Below are 25241 nucleotides of genomic sequence, written 5' to 3' on the forward strand. Positions count from 1 at the left end.
CAATCATTCCACTGTATCTGTGGCTGTCGTGAAGTGCCTACAAGAATACAGAATTCAAAATGAGGATGTGATTGTGTTTGACACAGATAATGCAGCCTACATGAAGAAGGCATTCAAATCTGCTCTGCAAGCGCTGTACCCCAACTCACTGCACATCACGTGCATGGCACACATAATGAACCTCATCGGTAATGCCTTCCGCAAACCTTTTGTTCAGTTGAACAGCTTCATGATGAGTTTCTCCCAGATGTTCTTCAATGCTGGATCACGCAAGAGAAGATATCTCTGCTTCATGACAAACAAGCTGCCAACAAAAAAGGTGACCATGCCTCCAAACCCCTGTGCAACACGGTGGAACTCCTGGTTCTTTGCAGTACAATACCACAGAGAGTACTTTGGACTGTACAAGGAGTTCATCGAGATGGAAACACAGGTAAATAAATGTGTAACTTCAATAGTAATTATCCCTTTCTCCACCAATTAGGCCCCTTACACCTACACACACAAACATGAATGTGTTAATTATATCAACGTAAAATGTCGTAACATTTAAGCCTTACTGTATGTTTGACCTAATCACTTTCTTTCTCTTTGTGATTTTCATTCACAGGTGTGTGGCAGAAGTGTACCACAGTCTGTGGAGAGACTCCATGACATGCTTCAAGACCCAAACCTGCCTCAGTCCCTGAATGTGCAGATTAATATCATGGCTGACAAGTGCAAACACATCCTCAATCTACTAGACATCTTCGAGAGCAGGCGCCCAGTGACCACAAAGATCTTCAATTATCTGGAGGATCTGCAGGTGGTCTTTGCTGGCAATAAAGAGATGCAGTATGAGGTATGTGACGAATACTTCAAGGAGTTTGACCTGCCACGCCGCACGAAGACCGAGATCCTCCGCACAGTTGGCGAGGCATACGTTAATGCTGAAGAAAAGCTCACCAAGTACATGTCCGATGGGCAGCCAGCCATAGAGTTTCTCCAGGAGGTCAGGGTGTTTGATCCTCGTCACATCACATTCCTAGATGACTCTGTAGAAAGCTACAAGGCCATTCCAGGTTTCACTGACGTGCCAAGACATGAATTTGATTCTTATTTTACAGCCCTGGGTCCAGCAGCACTCAGAGCTGCACTGTCTGGCGTGGTGGATTTGGATGTGTTCTGGGATGGCGTACAGGAGAGACTTCCTGTACTGTCTTCCTTGGCCCACCGATACAAAGATGCTGTCTCCAACTCAGCCGATGCTGAACGAAGCAACAGCATCTACAAGCTGGTGTTGTCCAGCCGAAGGAGATCAACTACCAACCAAAACCTCAAAGCCTTGGTCTTCTTATGCCATAACCAACGGATCCTCAGTGGAGCGTTTGAGAGGGAGGAGAGGGAGAAGGGAAAGGTGATAGAGTGGGAGGATATGGAGGAGTGGGAGGACATGGATATTGAGGGAGAGGGGATGGAGGATAGACCCTCCAGAAAAACGCGATTCTGCGATCGCAGAATTTACCGCATAATCAGCAAAATGGCGCATATTTTTAAAAGGCCGCATATTTATCAAAAGGCCGCATAATCCCCGCATTTTCCACACAAAGTTGAGGGGAAAAAAATGAACTCGTCTTGACGCAAAGTAGTGATGATGACGCGACGTCATCAGCCCGCGCATCACAGAAGGCAAACCGTCGTGTGAAAGTGTGGAATTCACACACCAAGATGAACAAATCGAATGCATCACATTTACCCACGAACATTTCAGCAAAAGACCGGGCAAAGCAGTTCCCCGATGTCTTGCACGAAAGTGGGGGGAAACTGTTCTGCACCCCGTGCAACTGTGTGTTGGAGTATAAAAGGAAATCGACCGTGAAGACCCACTTCGATTCGCTTAAACATTCAAAAAGGCTTTCTGCTGCTGCGGACAAGACAGCCAAACAACTGTCGTTCACCGAGGCATCGACCTCCAAAACCGTTTCGAGGGTTGCAAGAAACGAAGTGAGTAGCCTACAAGATTGAAGCTGGTCAGATAACGAACGCGTAAATTAAAACTGTGTGTGTGTGTGTGTGTGTGTGTGTGTGTGGTGTGTGTGTGTGTGTGTGTGTGTGTGTGTGTGTGTGTGTGTGTGTGTGTGTGTGTGTGTGTGTGTGTGTGTGTGTGTGTGTGTTGTGTGTGTGTGGTGTGTGTGTGTGTGTGGTGTGTGTGTGTGTGTGTGTGTGTGTGTGTGTGTGTGTGTGTGTGTGTGTGTGTGTGTGTGTGTGTGTGTGTGTGTGTGTGTGTGTGTGTGATTAAAATAGCCCAATTGCTTTACAATAAATAAACATTGAATGTGTTTAATTGAATAGTAAATAGTACACTTTATTTATTTGTGCTGTCTTTGTATCCATGTGTGTGGGTATGTACACACATGTATGTATGTATGTATGTATGTATGTATATGTGAGTATAGGGGTACATGTATTACTGTTACGATTCTTTATTCCCTTATCTATTAATTTTCTTTTAATATTATCTTCTACATACTTTACTTTACCTATACATGTATCTACTTATTTAGTAGTTTATTTAATTTACTAGCTAGGACCGGGAGGGAGGGAAAGGGGGAACAAAAAAATAAATATTGACTGTATAAATGTAAACTCATTGTGCCTGACTCAATAAAAAGAAAAAAGAGGGTTAACGTTAGTGGCAGGTTGTGTGTGAGAGAGAATAAATAAGACAGCCCCATATTTAAAAAAAAATATTTTCTTTTTTTGGTAGATTTGTGAGGCCTGGGTCGCCACGTGCACTGCTGTCAACATTCCACTGTCCTAAGAGTGACCATCCTGCAATGAGGAAATTCCTGAATGACAAAGTAATCAATGGCGGAGCCATTCCAGGATTTCACCAGCTTCAAGAGAAATACTTGGGAGCAGTATATGAGAAGGAAAAAGAAGAGTTGAAGACTCTTCTTGCAGGAAAACCTGTTGCTGTGATATTTGATGAGACACCAGATGTAGAGGGGAGATGCGTGCTGAACATCCTGCTTGCACCACTCAAGAAGGATCATTCTGGTCGGATCTTGGCCTAACCTTGCAGACACCCGTGTTCCTTGAGCAGTGCAATCATTCCACTGTATCTGTGGCTGTCGTGAAGTGCCTACAAGAATACAGAATTCAAAATGAGGATGTGATGGTGTTTGACACAGATAATGCAGCCTACATGAAGAAGGCATTCAAATCTGCTCTGCAAGCGCTGTACCCCAACTCACTGCACATCACGTGCATGGCACACATAATTGAACCTCATCGGTAATGCCTTCCGCAAACCTTTTGTTCAGTTGAACAGCTTCATGATGAGTTTCTCCCAGATGTTCTTCAATGCTGGATCACGCAAGAGAAGATATCTCTGCTTCATGACAAACAAGCTGCCAACAAAAAAGGTGACCATGCCTCCAAACCCCTGTGCAACACGGTGGAACTCCTGGTTCTTTGCAGTACAATACCACAGAGAGTACTTTGGACTGTACAAGGAGTTCATCGAGATGGAAAACACAGGTAAATAAATGTGTAACTTCAATAGTAATTATCCCTTTCTCCACCAATTAGGCCCCTTACACCTACACACACAAACATGAATGTGTTAATTATATCAACGTAAAATGTCGTAACATTTAAGCCTTACTGTATGTTTGACCTAATCACTTTCTTTCTCTTTGTGATTTTCATTCACAGGTGTGTGGCAGAAGTGTACCACAGTCTGTGGAGAGACTCCATGACATGCTTCAAGACCCCAAACCTGCCTCAGTCCCTGAATGTGCAGATTAATATCATGGCTGACAAGTGCAAACACATCCTCAATCTACTAGACATCTTCGAGAGCAGGCGCCCAGTGACCACAAAGATCTTCAATTATCTGGAGGATCTGCAGGTGGTCTTTGCTGGCAATAAAGAGATGCAGTATGAGGTAATGTGACGAATACTTCAAGGAGTTTGACCTGCCACGCCGCACGAAGACCGAGATCCTCCGCACAGTTGGCGAGGCATACGTTAATGCTGAAGAAAAGCTCACCAAGTACATGTCCCGATGGGCAGCCAGCCATAGAGTTTCTCCAGGAGGTCAGGGTGTTTGATCCTCGTCACATCACTTCCTAGATGACTCTGTAGAAAGCTACAAGGCCATTCCAGGTTTCACTGACGTGCCAAGACATGAATTTGATTCTTATTTTACAGCCCTGGGTCCAGCAGCACTCAGAGCTGGCACTGTCTGGCGTGGTGGATTTGGATGTGTTCTGGGATGGCGTACAGGAGAGACTTCCGTACTGTCTTCCTGGCCCACCGATACAAAGATGCTGTCTCCAACTCAGCCGATGCTGAACGAAGCAACAGCATCTACAAGCTGGTGTTGTCCAGCCGGAAGGAGATCAACTACCAACCAAAACCTCAAAGCCTTGGTCTTCTTATGCCATAACCAACGGATCCTCAGTGGAGCGTTTGAGAGGGAGGAGAGGGAGAAGGGAAAGGTGATAGAGTGGGAGGATATGGAGGAGTGGGAGGACATGGATATTGAGGGAGAGGGGATGGAGGATAGACCCTCCAGAAAAACGCGATTCTGCGATCGCAGAATTTACCGCATAATCAGCAAAATGGCGCATATTTTAAAAGGCCGCATATTTATCAAAAGGCCGCATAATCCCCGCATTTTTCCACACAAAGTTGAGGGGAAAAAAATGAACTCGTCTTGACGCAAAGTAGTGATGATGACGCGACGTCATCAGCCCGCGCATCACAGAAGGCAAACCGTCGTGTGAAAGTGTGGAATTCACACACCAAGATGAACAAATCGAATGCATCACATTTACCCACGAACATTTCAGCAAAAGACCGGGCAAAGCAGTTCCCCGATGTCTTGCACGAAAGTGGGGGGAAACTGTTCTGCACCCCGTGCAACTGTGTGTTGGAGTATAAAAGGAAATCGACCGTGAAGACCCACTTCGATTCGCTTAAACATTCAAAAAGGCTTTCTGCTGCTGCGGACAAGACAGCCAAACAACTGTCGTTCACCGAGGCATCGACCTCCAAAACCGTTTCGAGGGTTGCAAGAAACGAAGTGAGTAGCCTACAAGATTGAAGCTGGTCAGATAACGAACGCGTAAATGAAAACAGAATGAGTCGTGTGTGTGTGTGTGTGGTGTGTGTGTGTGTGTGGGTGTGTGTGTGTGTGTGTGTGTGTGTGTGTGTGTGTGTGTGTGTGGTGTGTGTGTGTGTGGTGTGTGTGTGTGTGTGTGGTGTGTGTGTGTGTGTGTGTGGTGTGTGTGTGGTGGTGTGGTGTGTGTGATTAAAATAGCCCAATTGCTTTTACAATAAATAAACATTGAAGTGTTTAATTGAATAGTAAATAGTACACTTTTATTTATTTGTGCTGTCTTTGTATCCATGTGTGTGGGTATGTACACACATGTATGTATGTATGTATGTATGTATGTATATGTGAGTATAGGGGTACATGTATTACTGTTACTATTCTTTATTCCCTTATCTATTAATTTTCTTTAATATTATCTTCTACATTACTTTACTTTTACCTATACATGTATCTACTTATTTAGTAGTTATTTAATTTACTAGCTAGGACCGGGAGGGAGGGAAAGGGGGAACAAAAAAAATAATTGACTGTATAAATGTAAACTCATTGTGCCTGACTCAATAAAAAGAAAAAAGAGGGTTAACGTTAGTGGCAGGTTGTGTGTGAGAGAGAATAAATAAGACAGCCCAATATTTAAAAAAAATATTTTCTTTTTTTGGTAGATTTGTGAGGCCTGGGTCGCCACGTGCACTGCTGTCAACATTCCACTGTCTAAGAGTGACCATCCTGCAATGAGGAAATTCCTGAATGACAAAGTAATCAATGGCGGAGCCATTCCAGGATTTCACCAGCTTCAAGAGAAATACTTGGGAGCAGTATATGAGAAGGAAAAAGAAGAGTTGAAGACTCTTCTTGCAGGAAAACCTGTTGCTGTGATATTTGATGAGACACCAGATGTAGAGGGGAGATGCGTGCTGAACATCCTGCTTGCACCACTCAAGAAGGATCATTCTGGTCGGATCTTGGCCTACCTTGCAGACACCGTGTTCCTTGAGCAGTGCAATCATTCCACTGTATCTGTGGCTGTCGTGAAGTGCCTACAAGAATACAGAATTCAAAATGAGGATGTGATTGTGTTTGACACAGATAATGCAGCCTACATGAAGAAGGCATTCAAATCTGCTCTGCAAGCGCTGTACCCCAACTCACTGCACATCACGTGCATGGCACACATAATGAACCTCATCGGTAATGCCTTCCGCAAACCTTTTGTTCAGTTGAACAGCTTCATGATGAGTTTCTCCCAGATGTTCTTCAATGCTGGATCACGCAAGAGAAGATATCTCTGCTTCATGACAAACAAGCTGCCAACAAAAAAGGTGACCATGCCTCCAAACCCTGTGCAACACGGTGGAACTCCTGGTTCTTTGCAGTACAATACCACAGAGAGTACTTTGGACTGTACAAGGAGTTCATCGAGATGGAAACACAGGTAAATAAATGTGTAACTTCAATAGTAATTATCCCTTTCTCCACCAATTAGGCCCCTTACACCTACACACAAAACATGAATGTGTTAATTATATCAACGTAAAATGTCGTAACATTTAAGCCTTACTGTATGTTTGACCTAATCACTTTCTTTCTCTTTGTGATTTTCATTCACAGGTGTGTGGCAGAAGTGTACCACAGTCTGTGGAGAGACTCCATGACATGCTTCAAGACCCAAACCTGCCTCAGTCCCTGAATGTGCAGATTAATATCATGGCTGACAAGTGCAAACACATCCTCAATCTACTAGACATCTTCGAGAGCAGGCGCCCAGTGACCACAAAGATCTTCAATTATCTGGAGGATCTGCAGGTGGTCTTTGCTGGCAATAAAGAGATGCAGTATGAGGTATGTGACGAATACTTCAAGGAGTTTGACCTGCCACGCCGCACGAAGACCGAGATCCTCGCACGGCGAGGCATACGTTATGCTGAAGAAAAGTCACCAAGTACATGTCCGATGGGCAGCCAGCCATAGAGTTTCTCCAGGAGGTCAGGGTGTTTGATCCTCGTCACATCACATTCCTAGATGACTCTGTAGAAAGCTACAAGGCCATTCCAGGTTTCACTGACGTGCCAAGACATGAATTTGATTCTTATTTTACAGCCCTGGGTCCAGCAGCACTCAGAGCTGCACTGTCTGGCGTGGTGGATTTGGATGTGTTCTGGGATGGCGTAACAGGAGAGACTTCCTGTACTGTCTTCCTTGGCCCACCGATACAAAGATGCTGTCTCCAACTCAGCCGATGCTGAACGAAGCAACAGCATCTACAAGCTGGGTTGCAGTCCGCCGGAGATCAACTACCAACCAAAACTCAAAAGCCTTGGTCTTCTTATGCCATAACCAACGGATCCTCAGTGGAGCGTTTGCGAGGGAGGAGAGGGAGAGGGAAAGGTGATAGAGTGGGAGGGATATGGAGGAGGGGAGGACATGGTATTGAGGGAGAGGGGATGGAGGATAGACCCTCCAGAAAACGCGCATTCTGCGATTATCGGTTCCGAGAGGAACAACAAAACATGGAGAGGTAGCATTTAGCTGTTACGCCCGACACTCTGGAACAAACTACCCAAATCGTGCACGTCCGCAGAAACGCTTACTATTTTAAAATGGACGAAAAACATATCTCTGTGCCGCTGCTCATATTCGAACTACAGTATGCCTTTTAAACATGTATTGTACCTGTGGTGGTTATTTTTATTATCTTTGCTTTGTAATGCCTGTTGTAAAATGCCATTATATAATGTGTTTTTACTGTATTTATTCCTAAAAAGTCTTTTAATTGTGTTTGTAAAGCACTTTGAATTGTCGCGTACAGAAAAGTGCTATATAATACACTTGCCTTGTCTTGTACATTTTACATTTTATATTCAGTGAATATTTAATATTCCATCCGTCACATACTTATGTAAATATAATACCTTGCTTTATATCTTGTTATTGTTAATTTGTAAATTCAACAGTATATTTCTACTTTCTTGTTTATTTCTTGTCTTTTAATTTTTATTGTATAATGCCAAGTCTTTTTATGCTGCTGCTGCAGCAGTTCTATAAGATAGTACTTTATTGATCCCAATTTGGGAAGTGTTTGTGCTGCACAAACACTTCCCAAATTGGGATCAATAAAGTATCTATCTTATCTTATCTAGAATAGAAAAGAGACATTGCTATGTGAGCGTTTGTCAGCAGGAAACAGATGTATTAACTCTCTATCCGCAACGTCTTCAAACCCCTCGGTCCAATTGACACATTTAACAATCATTTTTTTAGTCGCGGTGGGACATTGTGAGCCAATGCCTGTCCAAAAGAGCCTTGGCGCCCCCTACAAATGCTCGCCTCATCTTACTACATCTGAATAATGCCCTTTAAAAAGCAGGAAACACTGCACCACTGACTGAAGAGCAGGTTTCGTAGAGAATGGGGCAATCATTTAACAGCAGTGGTTCCATCTGTGTTCCTTAAAGGTGGGGTAGATAATTCAGCAAGTGTCTCATATTAGAAGTTTGAATCGTCTTCGTATTGTTCTGGGTGAATTAAAGTGTTTCCCATTTTTGATCACATCCTTTGCTTTAAGGCTACCACACACTGGACACAATGTGGGCTCTAAAATAAAACACCTAGAAGATGGGCAAAATCACTTGTATTATTGACTATATATTACAAAATTGAAATAACAATTCTTCAGTCTAATTCATGTTAACTATGTGATGCAATATTATTGTATCACTGTGTTAATATCCTGAGCGACCACATCGCTGACTTTGATTTATATGTTTAATAATGAAGATTCTGATGTCTTGCTTCGGGTATGATTTTAGGAACTTTAACTGAGTAACAAATATTACTCCATAAGCCAATGCACCTGTTACCTAACAGCCCTTAGAAGGACAGAGCAAATTGACACACAAATAAAAAGCAAATTACATTTCCAGTATCCGTTTCCAGAAAAACTGCAACTGCAAAAAAAGCCCACTGATATGTTTTCTTTTCCTTATTTTGTACATCATTTCATTTCATGTTTTGTGTTGTGTTGTTGTTGTTGTTGTTGTTTGTTTTGTTTCTTTCCGTTAACTGTCAAGTGGGAACTAACTATTTCTTGTAGTAAGTTTTTGTGTCTCTTATTATCCTACGATACTGTTTGGCTGTGAATAAGAAATATGGAAGGACAGACCTTTTTTTTTAGATTGAGGAAGGTCATATAAGATTATTTTCTTCTCCCTGCTCCTTTTTGGTCAATGGTGTGTTTACAGAGACATGTTTCAGAAACAATTATTATACATTAAGTTGTGCATACCATGAATGAAATTAAATTAAATTGCCAAAACCTTTCACACACAACATAAATAAATGTTCTACCTGTTCCACAAAGAGAGTTGATGCTGTGTCTCCTATTCCAGTCTTCACAATCTGACCAGGAAATCGAGGATGAAGTTTTTTATCTTCTACCGCTCTCTTCTGAAGAAATGAAGGGAACAAAGGGAGTATCAAATCTGAGGAGATAATTGAACAGTAAAAGCTGATTATTGATGGCCTTCACATTCAGGTTTAAGGTTTATAAGTCGAACACATTTTAGACTTGTTTTAATTGGCAATTCTAAATGAGGCTTTCTTTTAGTCAATTCTGTCTTTTTCATTAATGTCATGTCATGTAACCTGACTTTAAAGAGCAGAAACTCTCCGAGTCAGATCGTAAAGTGGTCCAGCAGACCAGGGCCGTATTCACCATATACATTGGGGGACACACAACCCTCCCAATATTCAGATACACTCAAAATGTCCCCCCCCAATAAATAGCAACAAAAAAAAAAGTTTACATTTTTTGATTTTTAAAATTAAAATAAAATTGCTATTCTATAACTTCTTTATTTTGGTTATTTGTATACTTGAAAATCTATATTTTCTGTTATTGTGAACTTCACCAAAATGATATTTCTTTTCATATGTAAATTGGTCCGGGGGTGTATTTCCCTGTTGCACGTCTGCGTCCACCTTCAGTTAGCTTGATGCTCCAAGCAGGTCAGTCATGTTTTAATTTGCCCTCCATCAGTTCTGGTATCTTTTCTAGTTAGCCCTAAAGTAATCTATATTATTTTATTTCGTAATGGTAATGTTAATGAACCCTCCGTTTAGCTTCTTTGTGTAAGTAACTTGTAGTTCTGATGTTAAAACCGAACTTTTCAGGAATAGTAGCTAACTAGCTGTGGGCTAGCTGGTTTCAGTTGTTAGCCAGGGTTTGGCGGGCTAGTGTCAGCTATGTGGAAAATGACGGTGTCGTTTTGGATGTAATCCAATAGATATTTATTCATGTGGATTATTTCTATTTTATTTTGTAATTTGTAGGGTGTGGAAAGATTTAAAACTGTGATGTGAGACACCTATGGAATACCAAAGGTGCCAGAATTAATTAAATAATAAATATTCTACAATTATTATGAAATAGTATTTCATAATCGTCAGAAGCATTTAAAAGATACTCACACGCAGGAGGTTTGCAGTGTGCATCATAGCTTGTGCTGGGTTTAGAACGCTCAGAATTGCTAATAAACATGTTTAATGATCTTATATCCAGCGCTGCTGACCCGTATTCATCACATCAGCAACTGCAGATCGCCGAGGTCAAGCTGTAAGCATGAGCAAGAGGAAGGGTGGCAGTGACATTAGACAGTTTTTTGGGCAGCCTCAGAAAAGAAAAAAAGTAAGTTAAGAGCAGTGAGAAAGTGAGTATTGTTTCCAGTCAGATAGCTTGTTTACTGATAATATTTCTTCCATGTTCACTCTGGTGTGTTCAGAGTAAAGAGAGAGAGGGAGAGAGAGAATGTGAGCATGGCGACCAGACAGGGAGAGTGTGCGCTGGTGACATGGAGGTAAGTCAGAAAGGAGCTATATTGATGGTTAAGACAGAATAATGACAACATAGCAGTCTAATGTTAAAGGGGACCTATCATGCAAAATGCACCTTTGTACGTCTTTTAAACATGAATATGTGTCCCCGGTGCGTCAGGGAACTCACCAAGAGTCAGAAAACACAACCCTCTCTATTTTCCTCTGTGCCCAAATCTCTAAAAAAGGGGTTGCAACAACGGATCTGAAAAAAACGGATCCAGATTGAGCACTGTCCTGATGTCAGGACGGTGGCGCTACGGCTATTGGGCCAACTCCACCAATCAGGAGGAGACAGCCACGTGCTTTGCCGTTCTAAAGCGCTGGAGAAGCTGTAGAAGCTGTAGTACATTTAAAAGGCCAAAAGATGGTGCTGTTCTCACTGAATCCAAAATGTCAGGCTCAGTGTTAATTTGAGCGAAATGAGGAATGGCTAAAATGCATGATCTGTTTGGTATTTTGAGAAAAAAAAAGTATAAATATGCCTTATATAGGTATGGTCCTACACTATATTATTCAAATATAGCATGATAGGTCCACTTTAATGTACAGACTCCTGTGTCCCCCCATATGTATAATGTGTATCAACAGTCTTTCTAGTCAATAGTTTACTGATATTTCTTCCATGTTCACTCTGGTGTGTTCAGAGTAAAGAGAGAGAGGGAGAGAGAGAATGTGAGCATGGCGACCAGACAGGGAGAGTGTGCGCTGGTGACATGGAGGTAAGTCAGAAAGGAGCTATATTGATGGTTAAGACAGAATAATGACAACATAGCAGTCTAATGTTAATTTAAGATGAGATCATCCTCATATGTATTTCAGATAATACCATCAAGCAGGGAGAGTGAGTTTGACAATGAGAGAGAGAGCAGCCAGGCAGCGAAAATGAAGGTACAGGAAAGGAAGGGAGGAGCTTGGACTTTGCCCAAATCATCCAAATGTGAAAGTCATACCCAGTCAAACCCTATCAAATAGAATAACTCTACTTCAGGAGAAGTGGTTTGAAGATCATACATGGCTCCATTACAGCCCCTCTGTAAAAGGGGTCCTCTGTTCTATTGTGCTAAATACTTTGCAGCACAAAAGTCTAAGCTTGCGTCAAAAGCAGATTCAGCGTTTGTCAAGACTGGTTTAACAATGGAAGAAGGCACTGGAGAATGTAGTGTGCATAAACACAGCCAGTGTCCACAAATTAGCTGTGATGACTAGGATTCAGGAGCCAGAGCCTGTTAATGTGCAACTTTCACGTGAGCTTGAAAGACGGCAGCAACAAGCAAGAAGAAATTCTGATGAAGATTGTTGAGGGTGTGAGGTACTTGGCGCGGCAAGGTCTAGCTTTTCGAGGTGATCAGAAGGAGAGTGGGAATCTAAGCCAGCTTCTAAAGTACAAGAGCGACGGGCGATGCAGAGCTGACCTCCTGGCTAAAAGGTCCCCTCGATTTCACCAGTCCGGAATTGCAGAACGAACTGTTGAAGGTGATGGCCAATACAATCGTCACAGAAATTGTGTCGGAAATAACATCAATGCCAGTGGTCCCAGTTCGCAATTATCATTGATGGCACCCCAAGATATATCAGGAGTTGAGCAGGAGTCAATAGGTGTGCGCTCTGTAGATGCAGATCTACAACCAAAGGAAGAATTCCTGGGAATCTACCAAAGGGTCATCAAACAACAGGGCAAATATAGCCAAGATGGCATGTGATGTGATGACGCGCCTACAGCTTCTTCTGTCTCAACTCCGAGGACAAACTTATGATGGTGCCGCAAACATGGCTGGACGATTGCAGGGAGTACAAGCCATTTTAAGGAAAGAACAACCGCTGGCTGTGTATTGTCCTGTGGTCCCCACTGCGTGAACTTAATTACGCAGGCTGCCTGTGGAGCCTCTCCACTAGTAAGAGATGCAATGGGTCTGGTCCATGAATTGGGGGGCTTCTTTAATCAATCTGGCAAGTTCAAGTTGATTTTCCAGAATATCGCAAAATCAGAGCATGGTTCAACTTTCACCTCATTGAAGCCTCTCTTTCCCACCAGGTGGACTGTACGTACCCCTGCCATCCGCTCAGTTCTCAAGCAGTATGAGTCAGTGCTGATGGCCCTTGAAGAAATGGCATCATGCAGCTCACCTGAAACTTCAGCCAAGGCCAATGGTCTTCATGGAACATTTCTTAAAGGGAACACTGTGCCTCGGCCTTTTAATGGCTGAAGACCTGATGGGGGATTTGGAGTGCCTGAACACCTCCCTGCAGCTTAGGAAACAACCGTTTCAGGCATGTTGAGGCTGTAGACCATGTCAAAACAAGCATGCAGGTCAAACGAACGGAGGAGCATTTTGATGTATTGTTCTCGAAAGCAACTGCTGTGTCAACAAAGTTGGACCTACAACCAATTCAGATCCCTCATGTCCGCAAACCTACAAAGTGGTTTACAACCGGTCAGGCTGCAGCCCATATCCATCCCGATGCCCAGTCATTGTACAGAGTCCAATTCTACAATGCCTTGGACACAGTGAATACTCAATTCATAGAGAGGTTTGAACAAGCTGGATTCCACAAGCTGCAGCAGCTTGAAAATGTGCTGCTACACGGAGACATGGACAAGGTGGTAGAAGAGTATCCTGAATTGAATTCAAGACTACTGCAGGTGCAGCTGGCCATGTTTGAGGCTAATTACACCTATTAAACAAGCTCAGATGTTGCTAGCATTATTCGGGAAATGGTGCCAGAGGTGAGAGGTCTCTTCGGTCAGGTGGAGGCTTTAGTAAGGCTTCTGTTGGTCGTCCCTGCCTCTTCTGCAGAGGCTGAGAGGAGTTTTAGTGCCCTGAGGAGGCTTAAGACATGGCTTAGATCATCGATGAGTCAAACAAGGCTGAATAATGTGGCCATATGTCATGTGCACCAGAAGAAAACTGGACAGACTGGACCTTGAAGGAATATGCCAGTCTTTATCAGTGCCAACGATAAGCGCAAAAAGGCTTTTGGGTCCTTTACTTGAGGGTTGGGCTTTTTGGGCGGGTGTCTGGGAGGAAGTTGGGGGTCTTTTTGATTTTGAATGAGCGGCAAGCAGCTAGTGCGAGTCGTGGCTGTAAAACAAAAGGGCAATAAAGTGTTCCTGTTTCTATTGAAATTGCGTGGCACAGACCTTTCTATGGATTGAAATGCTTAATGTGATTATGGTTATAGTTTGTACTTTATTCATCCCTAATCTCTGCCATTACAAACAACAAAACAAGAAAAGCTAAACTAGATAAAATAAAGCGATGTAATACAATGCACAATTAGACATTATGGTAAAACATTTTGATCTGTTTTTCAGGTCTCAGGCTCGAAAATGACATTCCCAGAACAATTGACTATATCTTCACTTCTAAAATGGTTAAACTAATAATCTTTTTTCTCAAAGCAATGATAAACCTGTGAGTTGGATGTAGAAAAAGTCAGAATCAATATAGATGTTTTTAAAGTAAATTCAGATTGAAAATAGTAAAAAAATGTAAATGATAGTGTCCGTGCAAAAAATAAACCATTACTTATTGTGAAAACCACTCTTGAATGATGGGATAGTAGACTAAAAGCTTTAGGAATCCAAAGTACAACATATAATAAGTACCCTGTATCAAGATTGATGCAAAACAAGTATTTACAAGGCACACCTTTATATGATCATTATAGTTATACAAAATAAGAGAATAACAGAATAACGAAATCATTCCAACTCATACTACAGTTTAAAAAGGGAGTGATTTGTAAAATATGCATAAAGAAAAAGTAAATCTGTTCAGTTCTGTTTCAAATGGGTGTTGTTGAGATGTATCCATAGATTTAGTCCCTAATGTTGCTCTCAAAGTGCACCAGATTGATGCTTTTAACTTCAACATTTAAAAAAAAATCTTACCGGGGGAGCATGCCCCCAGACCCCCCTAGAGGAGGTTAGGTCCCCCCCCGCCCACACCCCCCGTCAAATTGTCCCACCCACATTGAGGATGCTTCCTACACCCATGCCTGAGACACAGTTTTGTGACTATTGTTGTGTTTTGCCCCCACAGGCAGGGGCATGGGGTTTAACAGGTTTTAAAGTATCCAATGTGTTAGTGATATTTTATGTATTTTCCTTTAGAATGGCAGGAAATTAGTATTCAAATTTTTATTGAATTTTTGGTCCCCCCCAATGTAGACTCCATGAATACGGCCCTGCAGCAGACTAATTGGTGAGCCACAGCTAAACCTGGAGACCCTGTACCTCAGGCAGTGACAGCGGTAATCCAGCTCCATATCAGACGATGACTCCCGCCCTCTGCACTCAGAATTTAAGCTTTTTCCTTCGGGCCGGAGGTTAGTCGTCCCAAAGAGTAGAACGAAGCGGTATGAAAACTGTTTTATCCCAGCAGCTATTGCACAAATGAACACATCATAGGAGTGTCACACAGATGCCTATTTGTTTATTTATTTAATTATGAATTATGAATGTCCATGTTTGTACTAGTGTTTTCCTTCTTAAATGTTTTTGAAATATTTTGAGATTTGACGGAGCAGCAGGGTGTAGTTGTACTTTTATTAGAGATGTGTCTGTTGTTTGTGTTTGTTTTTAAGGTGTGTCGGATGGATCCCTTGTCTTTTTCTCTGCAAACAAAATCTACCTGCGGGTACAAATAAAGAACCTGCCGGAACCTGAACTACGACGCTTAATTAAGAGACATTGCTATGTGAGCGTTTGTCACGTCAGCAGGAAACAGATGTATTAACTCTATCCGCAACGTCTTCAAACCCCTCTGTCCAATTGACACATTTAACAATAATTTATTTTAGTCGCGGCGGGACATTGTGTAGACCCTCCAGAAAAACGCGATTCTGCGATCGCAGAATTTACCGCATAATCAGCAAAATGGCGCATATTTTTAAAAGGCCGCATATTTATCAAAAGGCCGCATAATCCCCGCATTTTTCCACACAAAGTTGAGGGGAAAAAAATGAACTCGTCTTGACGCAAAGTAGTGATGATGACGCGACGTCATCAGCCCGCGCATCACAGAAGGCAAACCGTCGTGTGAAAGTGTGGAATTCACACACCAAGATGAACAAATCGAATGCATCACATTTACCCACGAACATTTCAGCAAAAGACCGGGCAAAGCAGTTCCCCGATGTCTTGCACGAAAGTGGGGGGAAACTGTTCTGCACCCCGTGCAACTGTGTGTTGGAGTATAAAAGGAAATGGACCGTGAAGACCCACTTCGATTCGCTTAAACATTCAAAAAGGCTTTCTGCTGCTGCGGACAAGACAGCCAAACAACTGTCGTTCACCGAGGCATCGACCTCCAAAACCGTTTCGAGGGTTGCAAGAAACGAAGTGAGTAGCCTACAAGATTGAAGCTGGTCAGATAACGAACGCGTAAATTAAAACTGTGTGTGTGTGTGTGTGTGTGTGTGTGTGTGTGTGTGTGTGTGTGTGTGTGTGTGTGTGTGTGGTGTGTGTGTGTGTGTGTGTGTGTGTGTGTGTGTGTGTGTGTGTGTGTGTGTGTGTGTGTGTGTGTGTGTGTGATTAAAATAGCCCAATTGCTTTTACAATAAATAAACATTGAATGTGTTTAATTGAATAGTAAATAGTACACTTTTATTTATTTGTGCTGTCTTTGTATCCATGTGTGTGGGTATGTACACACATGTATGTATGTATGTATGTATGTATGTATATGTGAGTATAGGGGTACATGTATTACTGTTACTATTCTTTATTCCCTTATCTATTAATTTTCTTTAATATTATCTTCTACATTACTTTACTTTTACCTATACATGTATCTACTTATTTAGTAGTTATTTAATTTACTAGCTAGGACCGGGAGGGAGGGAAAGGGGGAACAAAAAAATAAATATTGACTGTATAAATGTAAACTCATTGTGCCTGACTCAATAAAAAGAAAAAAGAGGGTTAACGTTAGTGGCAGGTTGTGTGTGAGAGAGAATAAATAAGACAGCCCAATATTTAAAAAAAAATATTTTCTTTTTTTGGTAGATTTGTGAGGCCTGGGTCGCCACGTGCACTGCTGTCAACATTCCACTGTCTAAGAGTGACCATCCTGCAATGAGGAAATTCCTGAATGACAAAGTAATCAATGGCGGAGCCATTCCAGGATTTCACCAGCTTCAAGAGAAATACTTGGGAGCAGTATATGAGAAGGAAAAAGAAGAGTTGAAGACTCTTCTTGCAGGAAAACCTGTTGCTGTGATATTTGATGAGACACCAGATGTAGAGGGGAGATGCGTGCTGAACATCCTGCTTGCACCACTCAAGAAGGATCATTCTGGTCGGATCTTGGCCTACCTTGCAGACACCGTGTTCCTTGAGCAGTGCAATCATTCCACTGTATCTGTGGCTGTCGTGAAGTGCCTACAAGAATACAGAATTCAAAATGAGGATGTGATTGTGTTTGACACAGATAATGCAGCCTACATGAAGAAGGCATTCAAATCTGCTCTGCAAGCGCTGTACCCCAACTCACTGCACATCACGTGCATGGCACACATAATGAACCTCATCGGTAATGCCTTCCGCAAACCTTTTGTTCAGTTGAACAGCTTCATGATGAGTTTCTCCCAGATGTTCTTCAATGCTGGATCACGCAAGAGAAGATATCTCTGCTTCATGACAAACAAGCTGCCAACAAAAAAGGTGACCATGCCTCCAAACCCCTGTGCAACACGGTGGAACTCCTGGTTCTTTGCAGTACAATACCACAGAGAGTACTTTGGACTGTACAAGGAGTTCATCGAGATGGAAACACAGGTAAATAAATGTGTAACTTCAATAGTAATTATCCCTTTCTCCACCAATTAGGCCCCTTACACCTACACACACAAACATGAATGTGTTAATTATATCAACGTAAAATGTCGTAACATTTAAGCCTTACTGTATGTTTGACCTAATCACTTTCTTTCTCTTTGTGATTTTCATTCACAGGTGTGTGGCAGAAGTGTACCACAGTCTGTGGAGAGACTCCATGACATGCTTCAAGACCCAAACCTGCCTCAGTCCCTGAATGTGCAGATTAATATCATGGCTGACAAGTGCAAACACATCCTCAATCTACTAGACATCTTCGAGAGCAGGCGCCCAGTGACCACAAAGATCTTCAATTATCTGGAGGATCTGCAGGTGGTCTTTGCTGGCAATAAAGAGATGCAGTATGAGGTATGTGACGAATACTTCAAGGAGTTTGACCTGCCACGCCGCACGAAGACCGAGATCCTCCGCACAGTTGGCGAGGCATACGTTAATGCTGAAGAAAAGCTCACCAAGTACATGTCCGATGGGCAGCCAGCCATAGAGTTTCTCCAGGAGGTCAGGGTGTTTGATCCTCGTCACATCACATTCCTAGATGACTCTGTAGAAAGCTACAAGGCCATTCCAGGTTTCACTGACGTGCCAAGACATGAATTTGATTCTTATTTTACAGCCCTGGGTCCAGCAGCACTCAGAGCTGCACTGTCTGGCGTGGTGGATTTGGATGTGTTCTGGGATGGCGTACAGGAGAGACTTCCTGTACTGTCTTCCTTGGCCCACCGATACAAAGATGCTGTCTCCAACTCAGCCGATGCTGAACGAAGCAACAGCATCTACAAGCTGGTGTTGTCCAGCCGAAGGAGATCAACTACCAACCAAAACCTCAAAGCCTTGGTCTTCTTATGCCATAACCAACGGATCCTCAGTGGAGCGTTTGAGAGGGAGGAGAGGGAGAAGGGAAAGGTGATAGAGTGGGAGGATATGGAGGAGTGGGAGGACATGGATATTGAGGGAGAGGGGATGGAGGATAGACCCTCCAGAAAAACGCGATTCTGCGATCGCAGAATTTACCGCATAATCAGCAAAATGGCGCATATTTTTAAAAGGCCGCATATTTATCAAAAGGCCGCATAATCCCCGCATTTTTCCACACAAAGTTGAGGGGAAAAAAATGAACTCGTCTTGACGCAAAGTAGTGATGATGACGCGACGTCATCAGCCCGCGCATCACAGAAGGCAAACCGTCGTGTGAAAGTGTGGAATTCACACACCAAGATGAACAAATCGAATGCATCACATTTACCCACGAACATTTCAGCAAAAGACCGGGCAAAGCAGTTCCCCGATGTCTTGCACGAAAGTGGGGGGAAACTGTTCTGCACCCCGTGCAACTGTGTGTTGGAGTATAAAAGGAAATCGACCGTGAAGACCCACTTCGATTCGCTTAAACATTCAAAAAGGCTTTCTGCTGCTGCGGACAAGACAGCCAAACAACTGTCGTTCACCGAGGCATCGACCTCCAAAACCGTTTCGAGGGTTGCAAGAAACGAAGTGAGTAGCCTACAAGATTGAAGCTGGTCAGATAACGAACGCGTAAATTAAAACTGTGTGTGTGTGTGTGTGTGTGTGTGTGTGTGTGTGTGTGTGTGTGTGTGGTGTGTGTGTGTGTGTGTGTGTGTGTGTGTGTGTGTGTGTGTGTGTGTGTGTGTGTGTGTGTGTGTGTGTGTGTGTGTGTGTGTGTGTGTGTGTGTGTGTGTGTGTGTGTGTGTGTGTGTGTGTGTGTGTGTGTGTGTGTGTGTGTGTGTGTGTGTGTGTGTGTGTGTGTGTGTGTGTGTGTGATTAAAATAGCCCAATTGCTTTTACAATAAATAAACATTGAATGTGTTTAATTGAATAGTAAATAGTACACTTTTATTTATTTGTGCTGTCTTTGTATCCATGTGTGTGGGTATGTACACACATGTATGTATGTATGTATGTATGTATGTATATGTGAGTATAGGGGTACATGTATTACTGTTACTATTCTTTATTCCCTTATCTATTAATTTTCTTTTAATATTATCTTCTACATTACTTTACTTTTACCTATACATGTATCTACTTATTTAGTAGTTATTTAATTTACTAGCTAGGACCGGGAGGGAGGGAAAGGGGGAACAAAAAAATAAATATTGACTGTATAAATGTAAACTCATTGTGCCTGACTCAATAAAAAGAAAAAAGAGGGTTAACGTTAGTGGCAGGTTGTGTGTGAGAGAGAATAAATAAGACAGCCCAATATTTAAAAAAAAATATTTTCTTTTTTTGGTAGATTTGTGAGGCCTGGGTCGCCACGTGCACTGCTGTCAACATTCCACTGTCTAAGAGTGACCATCCTGCAATGAGGAAATTCCTGAATGACAAAGTAATCAATGGCGGAGCCATTCCAGGATTTCACCAGCTTCAAGAGAAATACTTGGGAGCAGTATATGAGAAGGAAAAAGAAGAGTTGAAGACTCTTCTTGCAGGAAAACCTGTTGCTGTGATATTTGATGAGACACCAGATGTAGAGGGGAGATGCGTGCTGAACATCCTGCTTGCACCACTCAAGAAGGATCATTCTGGTCGGATCTTGGCCTACCTTGCAGACACCGTGTTCCTTGAGCAGTGCAATCATTCCACTGTATCTGTGGCTGTCGTGAAGTGCCTACAAGAATACAGAATTCAAAATGAGGATGTGATTGTGTTTGACACAGATAATGCAGCCTACATGAAGAAGGCATTCAAATCTGCTCTGCAAGCGCTGTACCCCAACTCACTGCACATCACGTGCATGGCACACATAATGAACCTCATCGGTAATGCCTTCCGCAAACCTTTTGTTCAGTTGAACAGCTTCATGATGAGTTTCTCCCAGATGTTCTTCAATGCTGGATCACGCAAGAGAAGATATCTCTGCTTCATGACAAACAAGCTGCCAACAAAAAAGGTGACCATGCCTCCAAACCCCTGTGCAACACGGTGGAACTCCTGGTTCTTTGCAGTACAATACCACAGAGAGTACTTTGGACTGTACAAGGAGTTCATCGAGATGGAAACACAGGTAAATAAATGTGTAACTTCAATAGTAATTATCCCTTTCTCCACCAATTAGGCCCCTTACACCTACACACACAAACATGAATGTGTTAATTATATCAACGTAAAATGTCGTAACATTTAAGCCTTACTGTATGTTTGACCTAATCACTTTCTTTCTCTTTGTGATTTTCATTCACAGGTGTGTGGCAGAAGTGTACCACAGTCTGTGGAGAGACTCCATGACATGCTTCAAGACCCAAACCTGCCTCAGTCCCTGAATGTGCAGATTAATATCATGGCTGACAAGTGCAAACACATCCTCAATCTACTAGACATCTTCGAGAGCAGGCGCCCAGTGACCACAAAGATCTTCAATTATCTGGAGGATCTGCAGGTGGTCTTTGCTGGCAATAAAGAGATGCAGTATGAGGTATGTGACGAATACTTCAAGGAGTTTGACCTGCCACGCCGCACGAAGACCGAGATCCTCCGCACAGTTGGCGAGGCATACGTTAATGCTGAAGAAAAGCTCACCAAGTACATGTCCGATGGGCAGCCAGCCATAGAGTTTCTCCAGGAGGTCAGGGTGTTTGATCCTCGTCACATCACATTCCTAGATGACTCTGTAGAAAGCTACAAGGCCATTCCAGGTTTCACTGACGTGCCAAGACATGAATTTGATTCTTATTTTACAGCCCTGGGTCCAGCAGCACTCAGAGCTGCACTGTCTGGCGTGGTGGATTTGGATGTGTTCTGGGATGGCGTACAGGAGAGACTTCCTGTACTGTCTTCCTTGGCCCACCGATACAAAGATGCTGTCTCCAACTCAGCCGATGCTGAACGAAGCAACAGCATCTACAAGCTGGTGTTGTCCAGCCGAAGGAGATCAACTACCAACCAAAACCTCAAAGCCTTGGTCTTCTTATGCCATAACCAACGGATCCTCAGTGGAGCGTTTGAGAGGGAGGAGAGGGAGAAGGGAAAGGTGATAGAGTGGGAGGATATGGAGGAGTGGGAGGACATGGATATTGAGGGAGAGGGGATGGAGGATAGACCCTCCAGAAAAAACGCGATTCTGCGATCGCAGAATTTACCGCATAATCAGCAAAATGGCGCATATTTTTAAAAGGCCGCATATTTATCAAAAGGCCGCATAATCCCCGCATTTTTCCACACAAAGTTGAGGGGAAAAAAATGAACTCGTCTTGACGCAAAGTAGTGATGATGACGCGACGTCATCAGCCCGCGCATCACAGAAGGCAAACCGTCGTGTGAAAGTGTGGAATTCACACACCAAGATGAACAAATCGAATGCATCACATTTACCCACGAACATTTCAGCAAAAGACCGGGCAAAGCAGTTCCCCGATGTCTTGCACGAAAGTGGGGGGAAACTGTTCTGCACCCCGTGCAACTGTGTGTTGGAGTATAAAAGGAAATCGACCGTGAAGACCCACTTCGATTCGCTTAAACATTCAAAAAGGCTTTCTGCTGCTGCGGACAAGACAGCCAAACAACTGTCGTTCACCGAGGCATCGACCTCCAAAACCGTTTCGAGGGTTGCAAGAAACGAAGTGAGTAGCCTACAAGATTGAAGCTGGTCAGATAACGAACGCGTAAATGAAAACAGAATGAGTCGTGTGTGTGTGTGTGTGTGTGTGTGTGTGTGTGTGTGTGTGTGTGTGTGTGTGTGTGTGTGTGTGTGTGTGTGTGTGTGTGTGTGTGTGTGTGTGTGTGTGTGTGTGTGTGTGTGTGTGTGTGTGTGTGTGTGTGTGTGTGTGTGTGTGTGTGTGTGTGTGTGTGTGTGTGTGATTAAAATAGCCCAATTGCTTTTACAATAAATAAACATTGAATGTGTTTAATTGAATAGTAAATAGTACACTTTTATTTATTTGTGCTGTCTTTGTATCCATGTGTGTGGGTATGTACACACATGTATGTATGTATGTATGTATGTATGTATGTATATGTGAGTATAGGGGTACATGTATTACTGTTACTATTCTTTATTCCCTTATCTATTAATTTTCTTTTAATATTATCTTCTACATTACTTTACTTTTACCTATACATGTATCTACTTATTTAGTAGTTATTTAATTTACTAGCTAGGACCGGGAGGGAGGGAAAGGGGGAACAAAAAAATAAATATTGACTGTATAAATGTAAACTCATTGTGCCTGACTCAATAAAAAGAAAAAAGAGGGTTAACGTTAGTGGCAGGTTGTGTGTGAGAGAGAATAAATAAGACAGCCCAATATTTAAAAAAAAATATTTTCTTTTTTTGGTAGATTTGTGAGGCCTGGGTCGCCACGTGCACTGCTGTCAACATTCCACTGTCTAAGAGTGACCATCCTGCAATGAGGAAATTCCTGAATGACAAAGTAATCAATGGCGGAGCCATTCCAGGATTTCACCAGCTTCAAGAGAAATACTTGGGAGCAGTATATGAGAAGGAAAAAGAAGAGTTGAAGACTCTTCTTGCAGGAAAACCTGTTGCTGTGATATTTGATGAGACACCAGATGTAGAGGGGAGATGCGTGCTGAACATCCTGCTTGCACCACTCAAGAAGGATCATTCTGGTCGGATCTTGGCCTACCTTGCAGACACCGTGTTCCTTGAGCAGTGCAATCATTCCACTGTATCTGTGGCTGTCGTGAAGTGCCTACAAGAATACAGAATTCAAAATGAGGATGTGATTGTGTTTGACACAGATAATGCAGCCTACATGAAGAAGGCATTCAAATCTGCTCTGCAAGCGCTGTACCCCAACTCACTGCACATCACGTGCATGGCACACATAATGAACCTCATCGGTAATGCCTTCCGCAAACCTTTTGTTCAGTTGAACAGCTTCATGATGAGTTTCTCCCAGATGTTCTTCAATGCTGGATCACGCAAGAGAAGATATCTCTGCTTCATGACAAACAAGCTGCCAACAAAAAAGGTGACCATGCCTCCAAACCCCTGTGCAACACGGTGGAACTCCTGGTTCTTTGCAGTACAATACCACAGAGAGTACTTTGGACTGTACAAGGAGTTCATCGAGATGGAAACACAGGTAAATAAATGTGTAACTTCAATAGTAATTATCCCTTTCTCCACCAATTAGGCCCCTTACACCTACACACACAAACATGAATGTGTTAATTATATCAACGTAAAATGTCGTAACATTTAAGCCTTACTGTATGTTTGACCTAATCACTTTCTTTCTCTTTGTGATTTTCATTCACAGGTGTGTGGCAGAAGTGTACCACAGTCTGTGGAGAGACTCCATGACATGCTTCAAGACCCAAACCTGCCTCAGTCCCTGAATGTGCAGATTAATATCATGGCTGACAAGTGCAAACACATCCTCAATCTACTAGACATCTTCGAGAGCAGGCGCCCAGTGACCACAAAGATCTTCAATTATCTGGAGGATCTGCAGGTGGTCTTTGCTGGCAATAAAGAGATGCAGTATGAGGTATGTGACGAATACTTCAAGGAGTTTGACCTGCCACGCCGCACGAAGACCGAGATCCTCCGCACAGTTGGCGAGGCATACGTTAATGCTGAAGAAAAGCTCACCAAGTACATGTCCGATGGGCAGCCAGCCATAGAGTTTCTCCAGGAGGTCAGGGTGTTTGATCCTCGTCACATCACATTCCTAGATGACTCTGTAGAAAGCTACAAGGCCATTCCAGGTTTCACTGACGTGCCAAGACATGAATTTGATTCTTATTTTACAGCCCTGGGTCCAGCAGCACTCAGAGCTGCACTGTCTGGCGTGGTGGATTTGGATGTGTTCTGGGATGGCGTACAGGAGAGACTTCCTGTACTGTCTTCCTTGGCCCACCGATACAAAGATGCTGTCTCCAACTCAGCCGATGCTGAACGAAGCAACAGCATCTACAAGCTGGTGTTGTCCAGCCGAAGGAGATCAACTACCAACCAAAACCTCAAAGCCTTGGTCTTCTTATGCCATAACCAACGGATCCTCAGTGGAGCGTTTGAGAGGGAGGAGAGGGAGAAGGGAAAGGTGATAGAGTGGGAGGATATGGAGGAGTGGGAGGACATGGATATTGAGGGAGAGGGGATGGAGGATAGACCCTCCAGAAAAACGCGATTCTGCGATCGCAGAATTTACCGCATAATCAGCAAAATGGCGCATATTTTTAAAAGGCCGCATATTTATCAAAGGCCGCATAATCCCCGCATTTTTCCACACAAAGTTGAGGGGAAAAAAATGAACTCGTCTTGACGCAAAGTAGTGATGATGACGCGACGTCATCAGCCCGCGCATCACAGAAGGCAAACCGTCGTGTGAAAGTGTGGAATTCACACACCAAGATGAACAAATCGAATGCATCACATTTACCCACGAACATTTCAGCAAAAGACCGGGCAAAGCAGTTCCCCGATGTCTTGCA

At 43.0% G+C, this 25241-nt stretch overlaps 5 protein-coding genes across 5 annotated transcripts; all 5 read left to right on the forward strand.

Annotated features, from left to right (window-relative positions):
- On the forward strand, positions 1 to 1567 carry LOC139434260 (uncharacterized). Its single transcript, XM_071204086.1, has 2 exons — positions 1 to 433; positions 611 to 1567. Exons 1-2 carry the CDS (start codon positions 101 to 103, stop codon positions 1565 to 1567), a joined length of 1290 nt encoding a protein of 429 aa, XP_071060187.1. The 5' UTR covers positions 1 to 100.
- A 3081-nt stretch (positions 1568 to 4648) lies between these two features.
- On the forward strand, positions 4649 to 6453 carry LOC117452907 (uncharacterized; the record flags this gene model as incomplete). Its single annotated transcript, XM_034091721.1, has 2 exons — positions 4649 to 5074; positions 5773 to 6453. Coding segments are annotated over exons 1-2 (957 nt in total), but the record flags the coding sequence as incomplete, so codon positions are not given.
- Positions 6454 to 15860: 9407 nt separating this feature from the next.
- On the forward strand, positions 15861 to 18899 carry LOC117452922 (uncharacterized). Its single transcript, XM_034091742.2, has 3 exons — positions 15861 to 16325; positions 16992 to 17762; positions 17940 to 18899. The coding sequence occupies exons 1-3, from the start codon at positions 16050 to 16052 to the stop codon at positions 18894 to 18896; spliced, it is 2004 nt and encodes a 667-aa protein (XP_033947633.2). The 5' UTR covers positions 15861 to 16049; the 3' UTR covers positions 18897 to 18899.
- Positions 18900 to 19032: 133 nt separating this feature from the next.
- On the forward strand, positions 19033 to 21951 carry LOC117452930 (uncharacterized). The gene is made up of 3 exons (XM_034091755.2): positions 19033 to 19313; positions 20077 to 20847; positions 21025 to 21951. Exons 1-3 carry the CDS (start codon positions 19038 to 19040, stop codon positions 21949 to 21951), a joined length of 1974 nt encoding a protein of 657 aa, XP_033947646.2. The 5' UTR covers positions 19033 to 19037.
- LOC139434262 (uncharacterized) lies at positions 21935 to 25072 on the forward strand. The gene is made up of 3 exons (XM_071204092.1): positions 21935 to 22399; positions 23117 to 23887; positions 24065 to 25072. Exons 1-3 carry the CDS (start codon positions 22124 to 22126, stop codon positions 25070 to 25072), a joined length of 2055 nt encoding a protein of 684 aa, XP_071060193.1. The 5' UTR covers positions 21935 to 22123.
- Positions 25073 to 25241: the final 169 nt, after the last annotated feature.

Source organism: Pseudochaenichthys georgianus, chromosome 1 (assembly GCF_902827115.2).
Source record: "Pseudochaenichthys georgianus chromosome 1, fPseGeo1.2, whole genome shotgun sequence".
Classification (NCBI taxonomy): domain Eukaryota; kingdom Metazoa; phylum Chordata; class Actinopteri; order Perciformes; family Channichthyidae; genus Pseudochaenichthys; species Pseudochaenichthys georgianus.

Coding starts and splice junctions, on each gene's coding strand:
- LOC117452930 (XM_034091755.2), top strand. CDS start 19,038: ATGAACAAATCGAATGCATCACATTTACCCACGAACATTTCAGCAAAA. Junction 19,314..20,076: donor CGAGGGTTGCAAGAAACGAA/GTGAGTAGCCTA, acceptor TTTTTTTGGTAG/ATTTGTGAGGCCTGGGTCGC. Junction 20,848..21,024: donor TCATCGAGATGGAAACACAG/GTAAATAAATGT, acceptor TTTCATTCACAG/GTGTGTGGCAGAAGTGTACC.
- LOC139434260 (XM_071204086.1), top strand. CDS start 101: ATGAAGAAGGCATTCAAATCTGCTCTGCAAGCGCTGTACCCCAACTCA. Junction 434..610: donor TCATCGAGATGGAAACACAG/GTAAATAAATGT, acceptor TTTCATTCACAG/GTGTGTGGCAGAAGTGTACC.
- LOC139434262 (XM_071204092.1), top strand. CDS start 22,124: ATGAACAAATCGAATGCATCACATTTACCCACGAACATTTCAGCAAAA. Junction 22,400..23,116: donor CGAGGGTTGCAAGAAACGAA/GTGAGTAGCCTA, acceptor TTTTTTTGGTAG/ATTTGTGAGGCCTGGGTCGC. Junction 23,888..24,064: donor TCATCGAGATGGAAACACAG/GTAAATAAATGT, acceptor TTTCATTCACAG/GTGTGTGGCAGAAGTGTACC.
- LOC117452922 (XM_034091742.2), top strand. CDS start 16,050: ATGAACAAATCGAATGCATCACATTTACCCACGAACATTTCAGCAAAA. Junction 16,326..16,991: donor CGAGGGTTGCAAGAAACGAA/GTGAGTAGCCTA, acceptor TTTTTTTGGTAG/ATTTGTGAGGCCTGGGTCGC. Junction 17,763..17,939: donor TCATCGAGATGGAAACACAG/GTAAATAAATGT, acceptor TTTCATTCACAG/GTGTGTGGCAGAAGTGTACC.